The 22,862-nt window shown below is 47.5% G+C and overlaps 2 protein-coding genes across 2 annotated transcripts in view; one reads left to right on the forward strand and one right to left on the reverse strand.

The window, feature by feature from the left end:
• LOC142580174 (uncharacterized) overlaps positions 1-7,018 on the forward strand; it is a 49,980-nt gene extending 42,962 nt beyond the window's left edge. Inside the window, exon 4 of the mRNA XM_075691049.1 lies at positions 6,826-7,018. The gene's annotated coding sequence lies outside the window, so the exon portion shown is untranslated. The remainder of the gene's footprint in view (positions 1-6,825) is intronic.
• The window catches only part of LOC142580171 (uncharacterized), a 90,586-nt gene that overhangs the window by 6,223 nt on the left and 61,501 nt on the right, over positions 1-22,862 (reverse strand). Inside the window, exons 2-4 of the mRNA XM_075691041.1 lie at positions 19,716-19,975; positions 6,855-7,206; positions 5,764-5,930 (exon numbers count right to left, since the gene is read on the reverse strand). Of these exons, the coding sequence (XP_075547156.1) occupies positions 5,764-5,930; positions 6,855-7,206; positions 19,716-19,975 (779 nt within the window). The remainder of the gene's footprint in view (positions 1-5,763; positions 5,931-6,854; positions 7,207-19,715; positions 19,976-22,862) is intronic.

Consider the following 22,862-nt stretch of genomic DNA (forward strand, 5'->3'; position numbering starts at 1 on the left):
ACCGACGACGTAGGTCCCTCTGGAGTTCTCGTCCAGCTGAACCGCCTCGCTGTGACTGTAACGCGGCTGCAAGCCCGCCGCCTCCAAGAGGCGGCGGGCTTGCAGTTCGGCGGGCAGTTCGAGGGTGGTGTTATGAACGCCGAGCTGCATTAGCCTGTCCGTGCTCGCCGTGATCGGAATACCCGGTACCTTCTTGACGCTTTTCCGCATCAACGTGTCAAGCTTGTCCCTTTCAGTCTTAGTCCACTGCAGGGCCGAGATCACATAGTTGATGTGGCTCATAAGAAAAGCGTGATGCACCCTAAGTAGGTTGTCCTCGCCTAGGCCCCCCTTCTTATTGGAGACTCTCATGATTAATCTGAGAATATTCTCGGTTTTGGCGGTCAGAGGCGCAATGGTTTTGGCATTACAGCCCCTGGCATCGAGCAACAATCCTAGAACTCTAATCGAATTCACCCTGGGGATCTTCTGGCCGTCCCGCGTGTATACATTTATGGGGATCTGCTCGAGCGGCACGAGCCCCCGAACCCCCTGCCTTGCGGGTCTGTATAACATGAGCTCTGACTTGGTCGGGGAGAGTTGGAGATCCGTGCCCTCCAGGAAGGACTGGGTCACGTCCAAGGCCTCCTGGAGCGCCTGTTCCACGGCCGCCTTCGAGCCTCCCGGACACCAAATCGTAATGTCGTCGGCGTACAGCGCGTGTCCCACATTTGGTACGGCGGCCAGCCGCTTCGAGAGTCCGTGCATTGCAATGTTAAACAGGAGGGGGGAGATCACCGCCCCTTGTGGCGTGCCTCTGTTTCCTAGCGAGTATGGTTCTGATTTGGTCTGCCCCACCTTGACGACCGCCGTCCTGCCCCTCAGCAAGGACTCCACAAACGCGAAAAATCTACCTCCCAAGTTCAGTGCCGAAATCTCATTTAAGATGAAGTCGTGCGACACGGTGTCGAAGGCTTTGGACAAGTCTAGTGTAAGAATGCCCCTGACGTCTCTAGTCCTGTTGTCAATAACTTTTTTTAGCAGTAGCATAACGTCCTGCGGGGAAAGAGATGGTCTTAACCCTACCATATTGTACGAGAACAGCCCCTCGCGCTCTATGTGTTTTGAGATCCTGTTATGTATAACGTGCTCGACAACCTTACCTAAACATGACGTGAGCGAAATGGGCCGGAGGTTGTCCAGGCTTGGGGGCTCTCCAGGCTTAGGAATCAGTACCACCGTCGCCTGCTTCCACGAGTCCGGAACACTACCTGCCTTACCTGCCTCCCATACCTTGTTGATTTTCTTTGCAATGGCGCTGATGGACCGGTCGTCCAGGTTCCTCAAAAACCGGTTGGTTATGCCATCCGGCCCAGGGGCCAACCTGCCATTGAGATTGTCGAGCACCTCCCTAATATCTGCCTCAGAAAACGGATCATCGAGCATTGGGGCGTCCTCCCCCACGTATTGAGGGCATTCCCGTAGTTCATCCTTCCCTACCGGAAGATACTTCCTTGCCAGGTCTCGGAGAAGGGACGTATCGGAATGACCCCCCCCCCCTGTTTTTGCTTATGCACAAGTCTATCTACGGCGAGTCTCTGATTACCCTTGGTCTGTTTATCATCGAGCAGGTGCTTAAGAAGGTTCCATTTTCCCCCCGTGCGCATTCTCCCGTCTGCTGCCGAGCAGGCTTCGTTCCATTGTTGTCTGTTGAGCTCCAGACAGTGTGCCTCTATGCTGCGATTAAGCTCCGCGATCTTCTTTCTCAGCCTGCGGTTTAGCCTTTGCGTTTTCCACCTCTCCAGCACAGACCTCTTGGCCTCCAGGAGATGTGCCAGGCGCGCGTCCATCCTGGGGGTTTTAAGGTCCGTGGATATTTCCTTGGTGGCCCTTTCAACGTCTCTCTTGACCTGCGCGAGTAGATCCTCCAGTGCACCGTACTCCGACTCATCTTCGTCCCGTATCTTTCGGAAGAGATCAAAATCAACGTATTTAAATATCCGAAGCGGGGCCGCTCTGGTCCTGATTGATAACGCTACAATGTGATGGTCACTCCCTAAATTGTCTTGCAAGTTAGTCCAGGCTGCGTCAATGTTTCTAACAAAAGCCAGATCTGGCATCGTGTCCCTCGAGACCGAGATGCCTATCCTCGTGGGAAAGCGGGGGTCCGCCACTAGGGTCAACGCGCAGTCTTCTGCCGTGCTCACTAAGTTCACTCCCTTCGCCGTTTGTCTATTATAACCCCAGGCCATGTGTGGGGCATTGAAGTCCCCTGCCACTATCAGAGGACTGTCACCCGCTATGGCGACAGCCCTGCCTAGGAGTCCGCGAAAACTCTGCCTCTGATCTGTCGGAGGGCTGTACACATTGAGGACGAATATGCTCTGTTTGATCCTGCCACTAGGGATTATCTCAACCAGCTGCGCCTCCAATCTAGTGCTAGCATCAGCTCTGCCTATTGTGATCTCGTGCTCCTGGAAGGAAACTGCCTTCTTAACCATCGTGATTACCCCTCTCCTACGGTCTCCTCTCGTCGAAACAACGCGGTAATCCGAGAAGGTCGCCTCCTCACAAAGTGTCTCCTGTAGGAGCAGGACATGCGGTTTGTCCGCTTGTGCTTTCACAAACTGTTGTAGCGAGGCCTTGCGCCTCTTGAAGCTGGCGCAGTTCCATTGCCATTATTAGAAGTTTTTTTTTTCTTGAGTCATTAACACTGCCTACTGGAAAGCGAAGCAATACTGAGACACATATCATTCACGTGCATTTCGCACAGCGTTGATAAAAGACTCTGCCAAAGGGGCCACTGAAGTCAGCAAGTTTTTTTTTTTTTTCAGGGTCAAAAAAGAACGCAAAGCAGTTTGAAGCGAGGTGAACAAACAGCAACATAGTCATTCGCTAGGCATATAGGCTATCCAAACTGTTAGAAATAACTGTCAGTTGGCTACCTCCTTCTCCTTACTATCTTCAAGGAAGATAATAAACTTTGTCCCCTGTATGTATTTAAATATATTGTGTCTGTGCATGGTGTTCGCCGTGGAAATTAAAAAAAAATCTTGAAATACAAGTGAGGTATGCGCCGCTAATACTTCTAATGCGCTTGTCCTCCTATTGTCAGGATATGCGGAAATAAGGCGAAAGCGTGATTTAAAAGCCTAGCACGTCCGCACCAACATTGAGGCAGTAAGCATTTAGCCACATTAATATTTTAAGTGAAAAAGTAGAGGCAACTCAAAAGAAACCTCAAATAATGTGTGTATTAGAACTCACATTATTCAAATATCACGCTAATGACTCTTCAGGGAGGGGGGGGGGGGGTAGGCTTGAGCATCGCTGGGGGCGGGGCTGCTCTCCCTCCCCCGGAAAACATCGGAAGGGGCTCGGGCCCCGCAGTCCCACCGTACTCGGCGCCTATGGATGTCCCAATAGACACAGTTTACAGAATTCTCATGTCGTTTCTTATAGTGCTCAGTTACCGAAAGACTTTGTGCTTCTGTCTTTAGGTTTTAAGGGGCAAAGCATAATAAGAATAGCTCTGAGCATACACTTGGGATAAGACATTCCCGCTGCGTAGAAACGAAGACGTGCAGGTTTTGTCTTTGTCGCAAAACGCAGACGGTTTTCCACCGGACTCATCTTGTGCATTGTTGATGTGCGACGCCGCCGGCGTTCTTCGTCGCGCCAGCGATGTCACACGCACACCTGGTACATTATGCCAGGGCGCTGTTCCTGCCGCGCACACACAGCAGACGAGGAGTTCGAGCGCAACGCTACACCTTGCGGCATCGCTTTAGATGGTTCGCCTTCGGGCGAAACTCTGCCATTAATATGTTGCTGTTTGTTCACCTCGCTTCAAACTGCTTTGCGTGCCATTAAAAGAAAGAAAGAAAATAAGTACGCAGTCAAATTTCTATAAAGACTTCTGGAAATCTGTGGGAAAAGAGAAACGAATATCCAGTTTGCGACACTGAAACTCAGCAATAAGAAAACGATATCACAATTCTGTAAACGCCATTTATTGGGAAGGGTAGAAATTCAGCCATGTTGGTACGACATGCTGCAAGTGAAGCGCAAAAAAGAAAAAAAAGAAAAAAGGAAAACAGAAAAAAAAGAACAGGGACAGGCGGAGGGTACAACACATGTAAACATGGGCCATGTAAAGCCTACAAAACTGATATACGCCGCTCCGGAACATGTCAATAATTTGTGAGCAAAACTCCTGTAAACAGTGTAACGATTTCACGTAAGCTGCAAGCTTATGCGCGTTGTGCGCTTCAGGCACTCTAACAGATGCGGTTTACGATATACTGACATCTGTCTTTGTTGCAGAGTTACGGAGTTAGACATTTTGATTACGTTTCATTTCTTCTAATTTATCGATTTTAGACAATATTTCCAAAAACATTTCGTCTCCTAAATAAAAATTTTGCTTCCTACAAACCGATAGCATTTAGCCTTCTCTCTCAAATGCAAGCCCTTCATTGAAATATAGGTTCGGAGGAAGTCTAACGGGAACAAAACTGAACATTAGTGAAGGTAGTCAGGTTTCCACAATAGTTTACGTAACTTTAGTGAAGTTTTCCAGCTTAGCACTTTCGCATAAAAGTTAACTTTAAATGCGGTTTATTAAGATCTGCTCGTCATGATTGAACGCCAAACAGAAATGCAAATTTTTGTGCCCTTGGAAGCTGCGCGAGTAGAAACACGTTTTTCTGGAAGAGTATACAGTGAGTTTGGCAGGATGCCACATCTGGGCAATATTTCGCAACACTGCGACTGATATCCAGCACGAAGCGAAGAAGTAAAACATAAAAGAGCGTTGACTGGTGCACTGCTTTGTCAAGCGACAAAATCGGCCCGTTGGGAGTCGACCGTGCGTTCTTTTGTACCAATCTGAGCTGTCCACCCTATGTAGTGTGCATACTGTTTGACCGTTTCGCAAGGGTGATTTTAGCTGTTGGTTGTTACAACTCTCCAAGAACGTTCGTATAGCGTCTCACTAACGTATACACAAGATTGAACTATGAAGAAAAGACTACGTAAGGATGAACGAAATGTCGCTTTGAAGCACGTCTCTGATATCGACAGAGATGGTGCATGTGAAAATTTGCTGATTGTTTTTTTTTTCAGATCCTTAGCTAGCTTTTCTTGAGAAAGGAGAGAGAAACAGTGCCGAAGCGCTGTGCGACTTTCGCGTATCTCTTCTTCGCTGTCACAGGTGACCTTCCTCCAGTGTCCTGGCGATATTTCTTTTGGTTGTATAAACGGCCGTTGTTTATTACTATACTGATGAATGCCCCTCCTTCCCCTTTTCCTGCCTGATGAAAATTCACCACTAATAAGGGAACATTACTGTTTGGGTTGGTGGTGAGGACGATGATGACGATGATGATTCATAGTTTTACTTCGGTTGCTATCGTAAGCAGCCTTTTGCATTCCATGTATGCTGCAGCAACAGTGCCGGAGGGAGTCATTTACACGGTCCGCTTGGGTTAAAGGTAACAGCTAGGAAAGGGAGCTTTATTTCAATGCATTCTGACACTGCGACAGTTACTGATAAAGAGTAGTATTTTTTTTTAGTAAGAGAGAGCTGTACTTGCTGGCGTATATGAAGAAAAAACGAAGCATTATTAAAAAAGCAGTGTCTCCCTTAATTATTCAATAAAATGAAATTGTCACTGCGTTTGATGATGATTTAATTAAGAACTTCATCACGTAATCAATCGACACTCCCTCGCGGTTACTCGCTGCCTCTTGAGGATCGAGCAGAGAGCAGACGTGGCCTACCTGCAGACGTCGACGCGGATGACTTGCTTAGCCGAAGGGTCCCTGTCCTGCAGATTGACCACGTACTTCCACTGGGAACGGTCGCTGAGCCCGGCCTTGGGCGACACGAACATGGTGCGCACGGGACAGGCCGGGTCCACCTCGGGCGCCCGCTTCACCAGGTCTCTACGCAGAGCGTCAGGCAGACTTCTCACAGCACGCCGCCGACAGACAACTCCCAGGCACTTACGTCCGCTATTTATTCACCAGGCGGCTATGACAGCGTTCGCCGCAAATCTGAGTCTGAATGCACATTCGCACTGTTGTAATATATACAGCTGATGAAAGAACTCGCCAGCACGGCAGCAATGCGGCAATACTTTGCAGGACTTGCCAACTCGGCCTCCGAAGCAGACAAGCATTTTTTTTTCTTGGAGAGCATGCAGTGCCCTGAAGACTCCGCTTAAACTGTGAGGCACTCTGCTTCTGATGGCCATGCAACCAGCGGTACTGTTGAAATTCGCAGATAACGCTCTCATGTGCGCATCCGAAAAAAAAAAAAGGTCAAGCAGTGAAGAACTAAATATCACTATTAATTACACGGCGCCCCATATATACATAGCCATGGCGGAGCACTCCGACGTAAACGTTACTGACTATTTCAACCATGGATTCACTTTCTGGGATTCCTTAACCTGCGCCTAAGGTACAGCGCTTTTGAATACCCCCCCCCCCCCTACTGTATACTGCGACCTCGTGCTGAGGAGGAGAACGCCTTAACCACTGCGCCACGCGGCGGGAAAATATTATTATTATTATTATTATTATTATTATTATTATTATTATTATTATTATTATTATTATTATTATTATTATTATTATTATTATTATTATTATTATTATTATTATTATTATGAGAAAATGCGTAGCGTAAGTTCTGTTGTCATGTAATTGCTGCTCCGCCAAGCAACTCCAAGGCCATAGTTATTCATTATATAGCTCAAGAGCTAAAACGAGCCGGCGCAGCAGCAGTGATCACTTCGCTGCAAAGGGAATGGCTCTGATATCTTGCGTTCCTTCCAGTTGGCCATTCGGCGGGTGCTGTAGTCACCTTTGTGGTAGACAAACGTTGGCGGAAGCACGATCGTGGTGTCGGCCCAATCGTCGCCGTGCTGTTGCGGCGGCTGGTGGAACTGCGACTCCTGGTGCTGCTGCTGCCTTCGGTGCTGGCGCGGCGGCGGCCTGCGATGCTGGTGCTGGCCTCCCTGGTGGTGCGGCGATCCGCCCTGCTGCTCGTAGTCGTAGTGGACGGCCGTCTGGTACACGACGAAGCTGTCGGTGCGCGGCTGGTCGGGCAGCAGCGCGCGGTTGGGCTGCGAGTCGCCCAGTCGCTCGTCCGAGAACAGCGTGGACAGGTTGAAGTGCTTGCTCTTGCTGCCCAGTAGCACGTGATAGATGTAGTCCCTGCGCAGACGTCACTCAGAGTGTGAAGCGCGCGCGATTACCCGGACTGGTGGGCCAGCATGGATTGGGCTCCATCGACACACCAATATTCGCTAATGCCTCAGCGAGCCGTCCTGTATAGCCTTGCCAGGGGCCGGCATCGCTCACCTTCGTCACACGCAGGAGACTGATACTGCAAGGCGTTCGAAAGAATAGCCGGATTAAAGATTAAGTGCCTCGAGACATTAAGAGATTAAGGGCATGGAGCTAATAAACCAAACCTGCTCCCTGTCGGAAACGCTTCTGTATACGGGCATCTTGTTCTCTTATCATGTAAGCTGAGGCCAAATGTTGTAGATATATAGGACATATCCAGCAGCGTTGCTATATAACTCATAATAATCAGGCGAGCAGAACCCTAAAAGAAAGCCTCGTGGGCTACCGTTATTTTCTTCCTTATCTCTCGTTTATTTATTAATTTTAATTTTATTTTTTACACTTGCGTGATCGAAGTTGAAAGGAGAGCTGATTCGTTACCTGTCAGCTAGAACAATGTATACGGCGCGGCATTCATTCACCTGACCTATTTATTAGTCATTGTGCGCGTACTGCTGGATCTAGGATGATGAAAACCTCGTGTCTTAGCTTAGCAATGATTGCAGAGTTCAGAAATCTGCTTGTCAAAGTGAACATTGGAGCGGCACCACTTTCTATCATGGATGATGTAGCGTTCCCGTAAAACAATTGCACTTAGGCCTTTCAGCTCCTCAACACATCCTACTGTTGACACCCGCACGATCATCACGTATAGTTGTAAATACCTGAGCTCGTCTGTGGTCAGACAACACCATCCTGCTAGTGTTCAGGTACTAAATTCCAAGCAGATACTTTGTGTGCAGACTTAGAAAAAACGCCTGTGGAGTTTTCAGTTCATAAATGGTGGAGAACAAACACACAAAGTGCTTTTCTTTTTAGCCCATGAATATATGGCAGGAAAGAACAACAATTAAGAAGGCCTAAGAAGGTGTATTTATATGCAAATACTTGAGAGAGAAAACGTTCGGAAACAGGAAGCCGGCTATTAAACGTTATTTCAAGACAAAGACAAGCTGGAAACGAAGCTCGCACCATAAGTGGACGGATGTCTTAATCGCTATACTTACGACGGATTTTCAAGGCTTGGAGCAAAAGCGCATTCTCCGAGAATAGTGCTTGCCTTACCATGAGCGTTGAAAGCTCAAACCTTAAGCACTGGTATTTAGCAAGAAGCGAGCCGAGCTAACGCAAGAGTTGCGGCCCACGGATCGTTGTAGGACATTGAGATTCGGTATTAAGATCAGTCACCATTGTACTTTGCTAAGAGCACAACACTGACGCGCTCATATAGTTTACTTAACATATACTTTAGTCGAGGCGCTGGACAGTGTAGGCGCTTCGGTAAACCTCATGTTTTTTTTTTCCTTTTAAATGCCCACGAAGGTCATAAACGGATCCCTGTTTATGAAACAATGGATAATAAATTATTTTCTTTTATTGCGATAGCAATTACATGGTCACTCCAGGCGTATTTCTGCCGTAGGCGTCGCCGTGATCCGTACAAAGTCTAATGGCGGTAACCTCGTCGCCGCACGCCATATGCTGTAGGTGCGAGTGAAAGCGTGCGATGGTGAGCCGACGATTGTAGCTCAACCTTGCGCGCGCGAAGGAGGAAAGCAGAGAGGAATCGCACCGTCTTCTGTCGGGCGCAAGGCACCGTGGGGGGATGGGGGGGGGGGGGGACGTGTACACCGGCGGTGGCTGCGTATGGCGCACCCGCGCGGTCCCTATCTTGAAAGCGACCTGCGATGGGGACAACAGAGTGCGCCGAGTGCTGATACTTTCCTCTGCGCTGTGTTCTCGCCGCTTAGTTTGCGTTGAAGCGAGAGGCAGCACGAAGGTCAATTCGCTCGCTGCTGCTGCGGCGCTTCCTCACTATATATATAGAGTGTTTTGACAGCGAGTGTAACCAGTCATCGAGAGAGATGCGTTCACGTTTGCTTGTGCATGCGCGAAGTCATGCTTGTTAATTTAGTTAGTAAGCGAATCTTTACAAGTTCATACTGCCGATAAAGCTACTATCCTTACTTCGTATAGCTGTCTACTAATTTGCTATAGCAATCGATGCTTCGCCTTTCCGGCGAACCTGCGACTTTTCTTGTCGTCCACGCCACTCATGAACAGTCGATCCTGGTGAAAACGAAGGCGGAGCGTCGTTCTCTCCCCTAACGAAGCACGAAACGGAAAATATTGAAATAAAATTGTTACACCATCCCGGGCCAGAATCTACGGAACACTGCTATGAAACCTCAAGCACTCCTCTCTATCCTTCTGTCAATAACTCTAGGTTGGTATGCAGCTAAGCACGTGGCAACAGCAAAAAATGAAAGAGAAAGTGCTCCATTGCAAAACAGCATTTATTGTGGTGACGGATACGCGTAAGCGGCGCTCTGGAGAACCGCGAAGATAGTTAACGCCATAGCCGCGGATGCGATAATAGTAAAACTGAAAGCTATACGAGTGCTGCCTCAGAACGCGTTTGTATAAGCGCTGTAGTGTGAAGGGTTCGACGCAGCACCACGTGGCCAGGCAGAGCCATGTGATAGGATTACCACCTATATTCTTAAGGGTGTTGTCAGTGGTTTGAAGGGTGAGCGCTTCCACGTGAAGCCGTCATTACACATTTCGATCTGTCGTCAAGATATACCTTGCGTCCGTCCTAATGTAGGCGCCTGCTCCGCTAAAACGTTTGTTGTAGCACTGCCCTTCTAGGCGTCATTCTGGTCTTGGTTTAACTGTCTATTTAAGACGCTTGTCACGCCGATATAAATTAATTTCTAATCGGCGCACGGTATGTTGTAGAATACACCTGTAAACTTGCTTCGCGGCCGAGAGTCATTGACATTGGCCGAATTCTGCCTCAGCTTGCTGCCGGGTCCGCGGGCCATATGCATACCATGTTTTCGAATCATTGCATGTGCGAGCACTACAGGCTTCTCTTTTCCGTTAAAGTAAGCTTCGTCGTTTCATGGACATAGACAAGATAGATAGAGAGAAAGCTCTTTATTGAAAATGCAGAGTATCTAGCCAGTACATTTTCGCCTACATGCTACTCTGCAGGGAATGGGACGAAGGAGAAGACATTGACAGGATTTTTAATTTCTATCTGTAATTGCAAGCGTTGAGCGGCACCATGTGGAAGAAAGTGTCAGACGTTCGTGGGGCGAGTAACCATCTGCTACTATATCGACACTGCATCAGGCGGAGCGCAGTTCATACAGAGTGGTGTATGCAGAATGCCCATTAAGGGGCTGGAGGTCGATTATAGAACCAACTTGATTATTCATTAGTATTTAATTAATTGGCTAGTCAACGGCGTCTATCTGAACGCATAAAGTTCGAAAAGAACAAAGCAACACATTTAGTTTTAAAAACTGCTTTTAAAGGAGAGAAACGGTGAGAAAACGTTCGCGCCCTGCAAACACTGCTCACTCGTAAACATGCGAACCAAATATTGGTTCGCATGTTTACGAGGGGAGCCCACAGCAGGGAGCCCACAGTATCGTATAAGATATCACTTACTCTCTCTCACCTGAGAAAGGAGTAATGGGGATGACATTGTTATCGGCGCCGCCCCTGCTGGGAGTGAAACTTTGTGTTGAGGAGGAATAGGGAAGGTAAACATTGCTATCCTTGTCTCCGTTATTAATGGCTACTGTTCACCAATTCCAGTGGAAATATATAAACTGATTGAAAGACATCGCACTCACTCCCGTTTGCTGTTAGTTTGGAAGAAAATGTGTTGCAAAGCAGGTCGCGCTACTACGGAGGAAGAACCACCTTCTTGTTATTTCACAGCTTGCAATTCATGTTTACGGTTTTCTTCATTGCATTTATTTTAGCGTGCTTTCGGCGAACAAATTGCCTAATTGTGCTGGATATTTCTGCTGGATATTTTTGCTGCAACAGAAGGCAGGTGACCTGAACAAGGAAGCTATCCCAGGCAACTGTGGTCTGAATTGTAAACGAGAACGCCTGGCTCACTTTTGCAATGTGGCATCAACAGATTGACACGTTAAAATTAATCGTGACTAGAGAGTTTATTACAGGATCGCAAATTGCAAATAAATCGCCCTGCAGTGGTGCTCATGCTGTACATGACGTTGTTTCAAACATCACTTTGGTCCCTTGTCCTTGTATGCGCTGTAAGTGATGTTTGAAACAATGCAATACCAACTAGCCCGTACTCATACCTTGCTTCTGTACATGACAGTCGGCGTACAGTAGTGTGGTGCTTGCGTCATTTTGCGCAGAGTTCATCGTTAAAGGAGACTGTACAGTAGCGAACAAGTCGCTTTTACCAAGGTTGAGGTTAGAAAGCGACGTATAATTCAAAGTCATGTGGTGGCGCCACCTTCGAATTCCCTGTGGCATCACAGGTTACGGGACTGACCGGTCGTTGCCAGTTTCTTTCTTTATTCTTTATTCAGCGAGTGCCCCGCTTTGCCTGAAAGGCGTTACAGCAGGGGGGTTACAGACTTAAATATTTCTTCATCTATACAGCACACTTGGGTCTCTTGCAGCCGGTTCCAATCTCCGACAGTCATCACAAAGAAGGAATTGTAAAACATAGTTGTCCTGGCACGGTACTCTTTCACTTTGTATCGGCGATCATTTCGACTGGATATGTAATTGGGCTGATAAAAGTAGTTACTACAAGCAATCCAGTGTTATCATGAAAGGCACAAAAGAAAAACTCCAACCGCAGTTTTTTTTTTTCTGCGCAAAGAAAGCGATTCCCAACCCAATTCCGCTTTCATAGCGGTACACCTGTCTGTCCGCTTGTACCGCCCTAAAACAAACCGCGCAGCTCTATTCTGAATTTTTTTTTCAAGTTTATCTATAGACCTAGCCTGCATCGGGTGCCATACAGAGCATGCGTACTCCAAAATCGGCCTAATACAGGTGAGGTAGGCTGTGTTCTTTAAATTCTGGGGTGCGCATCTTAGGTTAATTCCATTGGATAAAGTTAAGAGCCCTTGCTGCTTTACCAACAACATAATCAATATTGGAATTCCATGAGCAATCATGCGATAAAACAACGCCAAGATATTTGCATGTTGGTTCGGTTGTAATCACATACATATTTAGGCTGTAAGCTGTTTCAATCTGTTCCTGTTTTTTTGGAAACACGCATGTGCACACACTTTTTTGGATTCAACGTCATTTGCCACTTCTGGCACCACCTTGTAATACGATCCAAATCATATTATTCATTTTCGTATTCGTATTTCTTCGTTCTTAATTCAATTAAAAGTCGCCCGTGGTATTCTGCGACCGGGCTTAGCGCGCACTTCTCTTGCTATAAGGACAACAACTGCTTCGTCCGAGGGGAGGCAACTCGGGCACCTTTGGGAGCGCCACGCGTGCTCGGGTGCAAACCGTGCGGTGACGTAATAATACACGGCCTTCGGTCTGCACAGTGCCCTTCCCCGCGAGCGCGCGGTGCGCGTTCGTGTGCGTCAACTTACCAGCATTAGCCACTCTGGCCACGGCAGCATAGACGGCAGCGCCTCACTCTAGCAGCGCAGCTGCGGCGTTTCGCACGCGGCGCGCGTAATTGAGCCATCGTGGATTCACCGCCGCGACGGCCGCCGCAATTACTGCTGCCGGTCGCGCGCGCGCGTTCCCGCCGCTGTGGCAACAAGATATCCCACGGCAGCGGCAAGCGACACGAGCACTCTTCCTTTCGAGTCGAGACCTTCCGCTTTGCTTTCTTGGCTGCGGAGGATGAGAAAAAACGCGGGCATGAAATCCGGACATGCGCGCGCTCGTCGCTGTATGCATCCGCCCGTTGTTCAGTGCTGCTTGGCCTCGTGCGCGCAGCGCGATCGTTAATCCTGACCGTGAGTGCTAAGGAGCCAGGAACTCCATTGCCGCCACGGCGTATACGCGGACATCACGAGCAGCAGTTGCGTTATGCAACGGTTGCGTGACCTCCGGCACGTGGCATTCAACGCAACGCCAGCTCGTTCCGCGCTCAAAAAAAGAAAATGCACTGCATTCAGACATCGCAAAACGCTGTTACTTCCGAGACTCAGCCTGAAGTTTCCGTATAGATGTCGTGACGCTCGTGAGAGCAAGCGGGCGGGTGGTATATGAAACATCACGCCTGTATACGTCCAACGTCGGCGAGGACGTATACGTGCGCCGGCACGTGTTGGAACATGTGTTTGACAATAAACAGTGATAATATGAGGAAATGGTATTACACAAATAAATGTTGGAGGACTTTCCTTTTTATACTTATATTTCTCCAGTACCCCATGTTTTGTACTGTGTGAACATAGGCGCATCTACCGGATGGCGGAAGGGGGGGGGGGGGGGGGGGGTCAAGGGGGGCACTTGCTCCCCGACTGTCAAAAGTGGGAGGGGGGCAAAGTACGTCATTTGTGCCCCCCCCCCCCCCCCCCACGCACACGCACTTTTGAAAGCAGGCACTTTCGGCCGCACGCTGTAAAGTCCAATTACACCTAAAGATAAATTTTCTTTCTCTATAGTGACCACATAAGTAATGCTTTCTTTTATTACGCATCCCCTTGCTTGGATAGCGAGGATTGTCTTTTGTGCCTTCTCAATACGCCCTGTAACAAACGACGCGCGGGATTTGCCATACACGCTCGCGTTGCGGAGAACGCCTGGCGCTGGGCAGTTCCCGCCCTAACAAGCTGTCAGGTTGCGCAACTTGCATTATGCCCAGTTCTTTTGGGACCGCTATATCCGTATTCAAAAACACAATCAGCGTGCTGCGTATAACCTGCGGGTGAAGGGGAAGTCAGGATAAAGTATTATAATCAGCCGCGCACAAAGACTGGCGTGCTTTACGGCATGAAATCGTTCGGTTGCCAACTGCTGGAACTATTGAATCTCTGTCCACATGTAACATACATAGCGCTGCAGTCTCAGCATCTTATCACCATCAACAATCTAATCGAACCTCTTACAGGTATAACTGTCGAATTTCATTTTGTAGTCAGGACTTATCGTGGATATCCTCGTGAAAATAACCTTGGTCGAACGTGCAGAGCCATTTCAATACCAATGGAACACTGACTTGATTTTTTTTTCTAAAGGCATGGGTCACTTCCGAATTTGCAATGACGATTTGATTTTCAGACTATTTCTAAATAAGAGATACACTATTACTTGTTTCCGAGCAGGAGCAAGAATAGCAGATACCTTGTATTTTGAAAAAATGAGGGCCACTTTTTGGCGACATGTATCGAAAATTTGCACTGTGTAGGTTGCTTATGTGCTCTGAAAACAGTTACTGAATAGTCACTTTCAATTTTTATGCGTTATACACAGCATTTAGTTGTTTCCCCCGGTATCCTCGGTAAAATATGCGGGGCACGGTGTTTATATTTATTCAAAGTAGGAAGCAATGTTCCAAGTGACGAGCGATATACGTTTATTCTGTGTAGGTTCATTGCAGCCTTTGTAGAAAGTTACTCATTGAAGCATTAAAGGGTGTCATACAGCCGCTAATCAAAATGTTTCCCAGAGTCCTAAAACAATAGCACGAGATGTGGTTGAAATCCCGTGAATATAAACAGAATTTTAAACGCAATGCGTTGTGAAACTTTCACTTTCCTGCTTTAAATGCAAATGTTGCGGATAATTACTAAACCCCCGTTTTTTTCATGTGTTCTCGTGTGTATTACGAGATTCCTAGTTTGTTTCTCCGGTGTCCTCAGTGAGCTAAACAAAGCATTGTGTTCATATCTGGGGAAATTATGGACATGGTATGGCCAATGTGTAGGCAATGTTCCAAACGGGTGGGTTAAATGCGCATTTTCCGGGAAGAATACGTATGCAAATGATCCATAGCATTATTAGTCTATCTTACGAGCGGTGTGAAACTTAGATGGCTACGCTGGCATAATTGCAATAACAATTAACTGAGGTCAAATTTTGCGAACATAAGAGGAAGAATACGCCAAGTTTTTGTGTGATGCTAAATGCGTGTTGAGTAAATACAGCGTTAAAAAATTGTAAGCAAGTGTTCGAAAGTATCACGCTGCTGCTATTTGCTATGTTTCCCAATGTCCCAAGACAACTCAACTCTGCGTTTCAGATATATTATACTTTGAAGGAATAGGCAGCATTTTAAATGCAATGTGTCGCGTAGTTTTAACCTTTCTGGCTTATTTAGAAGCGTTACGAGTAATTATTGAACCCTCATCTTCTTTCTTGTTACTTTTTCGTGCGTGATATATTAGTTTCGCCTGGTGTCCTCACTGAACTAAAGAAGGCAGCTTCGTTATGTTTGGCGACTGTAATCATAATCATCATCATCACCATCATCATCATCATCAGCCTAGCTACGCCCACTGCAGGGCAAAGGCCTCTCTCATACTCCTCCAATTACTCCGGTCATGTGCTAATTGTGGCCATGTTTTCCCTGCAAACTTCTGAATCTCATCCGCCCACCTAACTTTCTGCTGCCCTCTGCTACGCTTTCATTCTCTCGGAATCCAGTCCGTAACCCCTAATGACCCCCGATTATCTTCCCTCCTCATTACATGCCCTGCCCATTTATTTTTCTTGATTTCAACTAAGATGTCATTAACTCGCGTTTGTTCCCTCACCCAATCTGCTCTTTTCTTATCCCACCCCTTAGCGGTACACCCATCTTTCTTCTTTGCATAGCTCGCTGCGTCGTCCTCAATTTAAGTAGAACCCTTTTCGTAAGCCTCCAGGTGAGTACTGGTAAGACACAGCGGTTATACACTTTTCTCTTGAGGGATAATGGCAACCTGCTGTTCATGATCTGACAATGCCTGCCAAACGCACCCCGGCCCATTCTTATTCTTCTGATTATTTCAGTCTCATGATACGGATCCGCGATCACTACCTGCCCTAAGTAGATGTATTCCCTTACCACTTCCAGTGCCTCGCTACCTATCGTAAACTGCTGTTCTCTTGCGAGACTGTTAAACATTACTTTAGTTTTCTGCAGATTAATTTTTAGACCCACCCTTCTGCTTTGCCTGTCCAGGTCAGTGAGCATGCATTGCAATTAGTCCCCTGAGTTACTAAGCAGGGCAATATCATCAGCGAATCGCAAGTTACTAAGGTATTCTCCATTAACGCTTATCCCCAATTCTTCCCAATCCAGGTCTCTGAATACCTCCTGTAAACACGATGTGAATAGCATTGGATAGATCATATCCCCTGCCTGACGCCTTTCTTTATTGGGATTTTGTTGCTTTCTTTATGGAGGACTACGGTGGCTGTGGAGCCGCTGTAGATACCTTTAAGTATTTTTACATACGGCTCGTCTACACCCTGATTCCGTATACGCCTGCATGACTGCTGAGGTTTCGACTGAATCAAACGCTTTCTCGTAATCAATGAAAGCTATATATAAGAGTTGGTTATATTCCGCACATTTCTCTGTCACCTGATTGATGGTGTGAATATGGTCTGTTGTTGAGTAGCCTTTACGAAATTCTGCTTGGTCCTTTGGTTGACAGAAGTCTACGGTGTTCCTGATTCTATTTGCGATTACCTTAGTAAATACGTTGTAGGCAACGGACAGTAAGCTGATCGGTCTATAATTTTTTTTAAGTCTTTGGCGTCCCCTTTCTTATGGATTAGGATTATGTTAGCGTTCTTCCAAAATTCCGATATGGTCGAGGTCATGAGGCATCGTGTATACAGGGTGGCCAGTTTTTCTAGAACAATCTGCCCACCATCCTTCAACAAATCTGCTGTTACCTGATCCTCCCCAGCTGCCTTCCCTCTTTGCATATCTGCCATAGCTGGTGACTGTAAGGGCAAGTTAATAAGCGATGTGGAGGTGAAGTTCAGAATAGATGGGTAATTGGGGCTTTCGCAATAAATTATGTATGCAAGCACTCCAGAGTGTTTCAGCGTGTCTAATGAGCCGGCAAAATTTGAGCCCACTGCCCTGGCAGAACTGCAAAAGCCGCCAAGACAAAATTTAACGAAAATTGGTGGTACGCTACGGAACCGGTCTGTGCGAAGTTAAATGCGGTTGGATCAAACACAGCCTTTGTAAAAAAATTCTTATTGAAGTGTGAGAGCGTTCGATATGACCGCTACAGCTATGCTTCCCTGTGTCCCGACATAGCTATAGGTTACAACAGGGTTATATTTTGAGGAAACGGGAGGGGGGACATGGTAAATTCAATATGCGACGAAGTTTTTACGGTCTTAGTTTGGTTATAGGCGCTGCAAATGATTACTGAGTCATCGTTTTTCTTTCCCTATTTTCGGGCGTCATAACACGTTCCAACTTGGTTTAATTCAGCGATGTCCTCGGTGAACTAAACAAGAAATTTTGTTTATATTTGAAAAAAATAAGGGGCGCATTATGGGCAATAGGTTTGTAAACGTCATAGACAGGGGACTGATTACGACATTTGCAGCAAATTACGCATGCAAGCGATCCAGATCTTTATGAATGTGTTTTGCGAACGAAGAATTCATCCGATTGCATTGGGAGAACTGCGAACGCAACCGATATCAAATTCAACGAAAATTGAATAAGGAGGGGGGGGGGTTGCAGGGGGGGAGGGAGGTCGCCATGGTAAATGTTATGGCGAAGTAACGTTGTGTTGATGAATTACTGGCTCTTTAAAAATTCCGAACACGAAGTGCTCCAAAGCATTACTACGGGCAAGTTTTCAAACGGAACAGTAATATACAGGGTGTCCCAGCTAACTTTAGTCAGAGTTTAGAAATATGCGAATACCACGTAGCTGGACAGAACAAAGGTAATGTTTGCCGTGGCTTGGAGATACTCAAGCTATTTTTTTTCTTTCCACCTAATTAGATAATTAGTCTTAATTAAATAATCAACTTCTCAAATATTATAATTAGATTAAAAGCGTCAATGAGAAAATCGTAGAGCGACATGAGGAACTCCCGATACAGCTTTCTGTTGTTCAACACGTGCCACGTTAAAGTCTTTTTTTTTTTTTTTTTCGAGCGTGAAAGCCCGCAAATGCACGCAATATTGCTGCGCGACTGGTCGCTCGAGGCACTTTGCGTGCATTCGCGGGCGTCTTTCACACTCGGAAGGACTTTTATGTAGCACGTATTGAAGAACAGAAAGCGGTATCGGGAGTTTCTCATGTCGCTCTACGATTTTCTCATTGACACACTTTTCATGCAATTATAATATTTGAGGAGTTGATTAATTAAGACTAATTATCTAATTAGGTGGAATGAAAAAAATTGTTTGAGTGTCTCGAAGCGACGGCAAACAACATTACCTTTGTTCTGTCCGGCTACGTGATTCGCATATTTTGACACTCTGGCTAAAGTTAGCTGGGACACCCTGTATATACGGGCAACTTATTCAAGTATGCTATATAATTACAAGAAACTGAAGCTTTTATTGCAACTGTTCGAAAGAAACAGCTTCGCTGGAAATCAGGTTGTCATTCTCCAAGGTCACGCGCATCTGCTGTCTTTTTTTTTTTCTTGTGAATATTGCAAGTAATTTATGTTGATTGTACTTCGTTGTGTATGACTTCGAGAATATTATTACCTAAAATAGCGATGCATTTATGCTGTAGACTTAAACACCAAGTACAATTCTCTGTTGAATTAATAAAAATTGTTAGTAGCAAATTTGGCTTTTTTTATGTGTGGTGCACTGCTGCTACTGGGCGCGATCCGGGACCTTTGTGAGGCACCCGTTGCCTTTTGTCCCTGTATCATCTTGAGATTTTATATAGTTTATGTAGTTGCGAGAAATAAATTCAAATTCAAATAATTTTTCGGGTCCCCATGGTTCACCATGTGTGATTAATAAGCAGGTCTTTGTCTGTCAAATACAGATATAACTGAAAGAAGCATTTCCAGACTCGTTCATTGTGCGTGAACAAGATAGAGATCAGATAATCGGGCAAGCTGGTTTAGATTCACGGTTGTGGACAGCGCAAAAGAGCGACGGAGACGAAGGAAGCGAGAAGACCGTGTTTGTGTTGAGCGCCGTGTTTTTCGTCTCACTTTCTCCGTCTTTTGCGCTGCCCACGACTGCGGACGCGAGGGTCGAAATGCGGAGCCAATCGATCGCCTATAGTGCATGTTCGCCATCGATGCTCGGCGGCGCCTGCTCTCGGGCCCCAACCACAAGGAACAAGTTTCCGACATATTCTCGGCGCGTGGCACCGGCCGGCGTCACGCGGCTGACGTTCATGCTTTGCTAGCCACGTCAGGCGTCGACGCTGTGATCTGGCATGGACAGACTTGGGCGTCGAGCGAGCGTCGCCCCCCAGCGCCGCGTTGCCCTTGACGACGCCGGCCGATGCCGAAAATCCGTTGGATACTTGTTCCTTGTAAAGTTGAGGCTTAACGGGGGGCGCTCTACAGCGAAGCATGTCTATCACGGGCCAATACCATCGCGGCCGGACAGGCGCGTCCAATGTGCGCGCAAGATGCACGCGTATACGCACGTGGGATAGTCGTCCACTTGAGCACAAACAGTGCGCCCCGTCTCGGGGCAATAGGGAGGTGAAGGTACGAACGCCCGCCGGGTTCTCGGCTGCGGGAAGCTCACGTCGGCGATGTAGTAGCTGGAGCTGGAGACGGCGCGCCACACGGGCCCGACTCCGCCTTCCGCCAGCGCGGGCAGAGCTCCCAGCACCAAGCCGCCCCAGCAGCAGCAGCCGAGCAGCGGCAACAGCCACACGGCGCGCAGGACGGGGTTGGGTGCCTGCGCAGAGGAGCGCGTTGAACTCGCCTGGACGCTGTCGTGAGCGACGGGCAATCACACCAAACAGTCTGCTTGCTGCTCTCGACCGTCGTAAGGGCGCGCACATATATCTTCCGAGCATATGCGGAACGCCTTTTCTTTGTTTTGTGCGTGTGCTGCTTTAGTATACGAGCCACGAACCTTAATCACACGGCATTCGATCTACCGTCTTTTCAAAAAAGTGAAAAATAAAGATTAAGTTATATCCGATTTTTGGAACCTAAGTAAAACCACGGGGACGCTGTGACTGTTCAGTACCGGCCCATTCGAATTATTAACAGAAACTTTGATTTTTAAATGATGCCGAGCGGAAGGCGTGATCGTATGTACAGGGTGTCCCAGCTAACGTTAGCCAGAGTTCAAAAAATATGCGAATGCCACGTCTGGACAGAACAAAGGTAATGTTGTTTGCCGTCACTTGGAGATACTCGAACTGTTTTTTGCATATACAGCGCTGAGACTATCGCTTTTGCGGAGGCTCTGGACTTCGTTACGAAACTATACGCGGAGTGGTTGCGGTGCGCATCTGTACCGACTGCCCGTCAATTTTGACGGCGCTTTCGCACCTCTCTGTCAAGGATGAGCGCACTTGGCAATTTAAGCGAATCCTGCGTTCACAAGAACTCGCAGGTCGCCGGGTCCTTCTCTATACCACCTAATTAGATAATTATTCTTAACCAACTCCTCAAATATTATAATTAGATGAAAAGTGTCAATGAGAAAATTGTACAGCGGCATCAAAAACTCCCGATACAGTTTTCTGCTCCTCAATACGTGCGACATAAAAGTGTTTTTTCGAGCGCGAAAGGAGCCCGCGAATACACGCAAAATTGCCGCGCGACTGGCCGCTCGACGCACTTATGCGCATGCTGGAAAAATAGAGCTTTTATTTTACATGGCGCATGCTATGTATTGTCTAGCGTGATGAGCTTTTATCGTCTCCCTTGTCCTCCCTGATCAGTTGCGCATGAGTCAATGCTACATAGTCGGGCTGAGGTTTCGCAGCGCGCATCACCTCGTGCATTTCTCGAGAAGATTGCGCCGACGCAAATGCATCGCCTTTTGTTTGCCAACCAAAGTGATGACAAACTTATCTTTCAGGAGCGCTCTCAACCACGTGGCTTGAGGTTTCGAAATATTAACGTTGCAATCACCGACCGCTATCTGCGACGTGGCGGTGAGCGCAGCGCATCTTACAGACGCGCCGCAGTGCGAGGACGTTTGCTCGGAAGATATGCGTAACCTGCTTACGCGGCACGTTGGCGATACGTTTCCTGCCACTCGAACCACTGCTTACGCTCCTTCCTCTGACTTTTGTTCGGTTCCATTTCGTGGCGAGAAAGGCGCTGGTTGAAACCACCGCGCTATAGGGCGTCTCGATGCGGTCCCTCGTCCCTTGGACGAGAGAGCGCGTCGAGGCGCCGTTATATGCATATACACTCTTTAGGTTTTTCACCGCTGTTGGCTCCTCCGTTTTTTGTTCATAAATATTTGTGAAGAACCGCCCATTGGAAATGGGATCGCTTCAACTTTTATGTAGAATAATTTTTTGTTCTAATAGGTGTTCTATTTCACGAGGTATCGCCGCCAGTTTCATTATGTGACAAAAGAAATCCGAAGCTACAGGAATAAGGAAAACAGTGGGGGCTTGACATTTAGTCATGCATAGCGACCATATGAAGCCACAGGCAGCAGCGACGAATCCCGGGCAGTATTAAAAATTGGCAGGGGGTGGGAGGGGAAGGCGCTTATCCGCGTAGACGTATGTAACGATAGAGTTGGTACAGGCAGGGTAAAAGCAAGATGATGCTGGGTAGCGTAGTGCTGATGCCTTGAGCGGTGCCCGTATCTCCAAGGCCTTCTTCTGGGTCCGCCAGTGCCAAGCCAGTGGATGCGTAGAGAAAAGCGACTTTGTTCGCCTTCAAAAAAAAAAAAATTAAAGAATAGGTTTCTGCGTGCCAAAACAACGATCTAATTATGCGGGACGCCGTAGTGGGGGACTCAGGAATAATTTGTACCACCTACGGTTCTTTAACGTGCACCTAAATCTAAGTACCACGGGTGTTTTCGCATTTCACCGCCATCAAAATGTGGCCACCGTGACCGGCAATTCATCCCGCGATCTCTTGCTTAGCAGCCCAACAACATATCCACTAAGTAACCAGGGCGGGTTTTGTTGTTCTTCTTAATCACACGTTGGGAATAACCACAAACAAGGTTTACGTGTTGCATCAGCCTTCATATTCTTAATAAATGTAAACGAAACATGAAGGTGCAAAAATGTGCCACTAGGCTCCGCTGGGAATCCAGCCCACAGCCTCCGCAATGCTCCGCATGCGAGGCACGGCGACGACTGCCGCCCTTCCGTCCACTTGCTTGGGTATTTACGTAGGTGTATCCGTAACTGAACACTGGCAGTGTCGGCCAGCGCTGCTCGTGGACGTGTGAGCTCCGATTTGCGATGAAATCCGCACGGGCATTACGGGGCTGTCATTCGCTCTAAATTTCACGCGAACTACACAGCGTGCCTCGCTGACGTGTATACGACATTGCAAAAGTCAAGCACTTCGCGACGAGCGACAAAACTCGCATCTCGAAAGGATTTCCCTCTGAAAGACCAACATCATTTCTTCCCGCTGCTTTCCCCTTCATGTCACTCCGCAAGCGGGTATTCCAGCTCACAGCTTTCCGATCGCATCCTTAAACGAGATAATAAACACGGTGTCACCGGTCATCCCTGGAACGCGTCTGCGCCGCACCGAAAGACTCGGAGCGTGTAGACGTTCTTCGCCGTGCGGTAATTCTTCGCGCACCGGCTGCTTGCTGTGTCATCACGCGCGCACCTCCC

Source organism: Dermacentor variabilis, chromosome 1 (assembly GCF_050947875.1).
Source record: "Dermacentor variabilis isolate Ectoservices chromosome 1, ASM5094787v1, whole genome shotgun sequence".
In the NCBI taxonomy this organism is placed as follows: Eukaryota; Metazoa; Arthropoda; class Arachnida; order Ixodida; family Ixodidae; genus Dermacentor; species Dermacentor variabilis.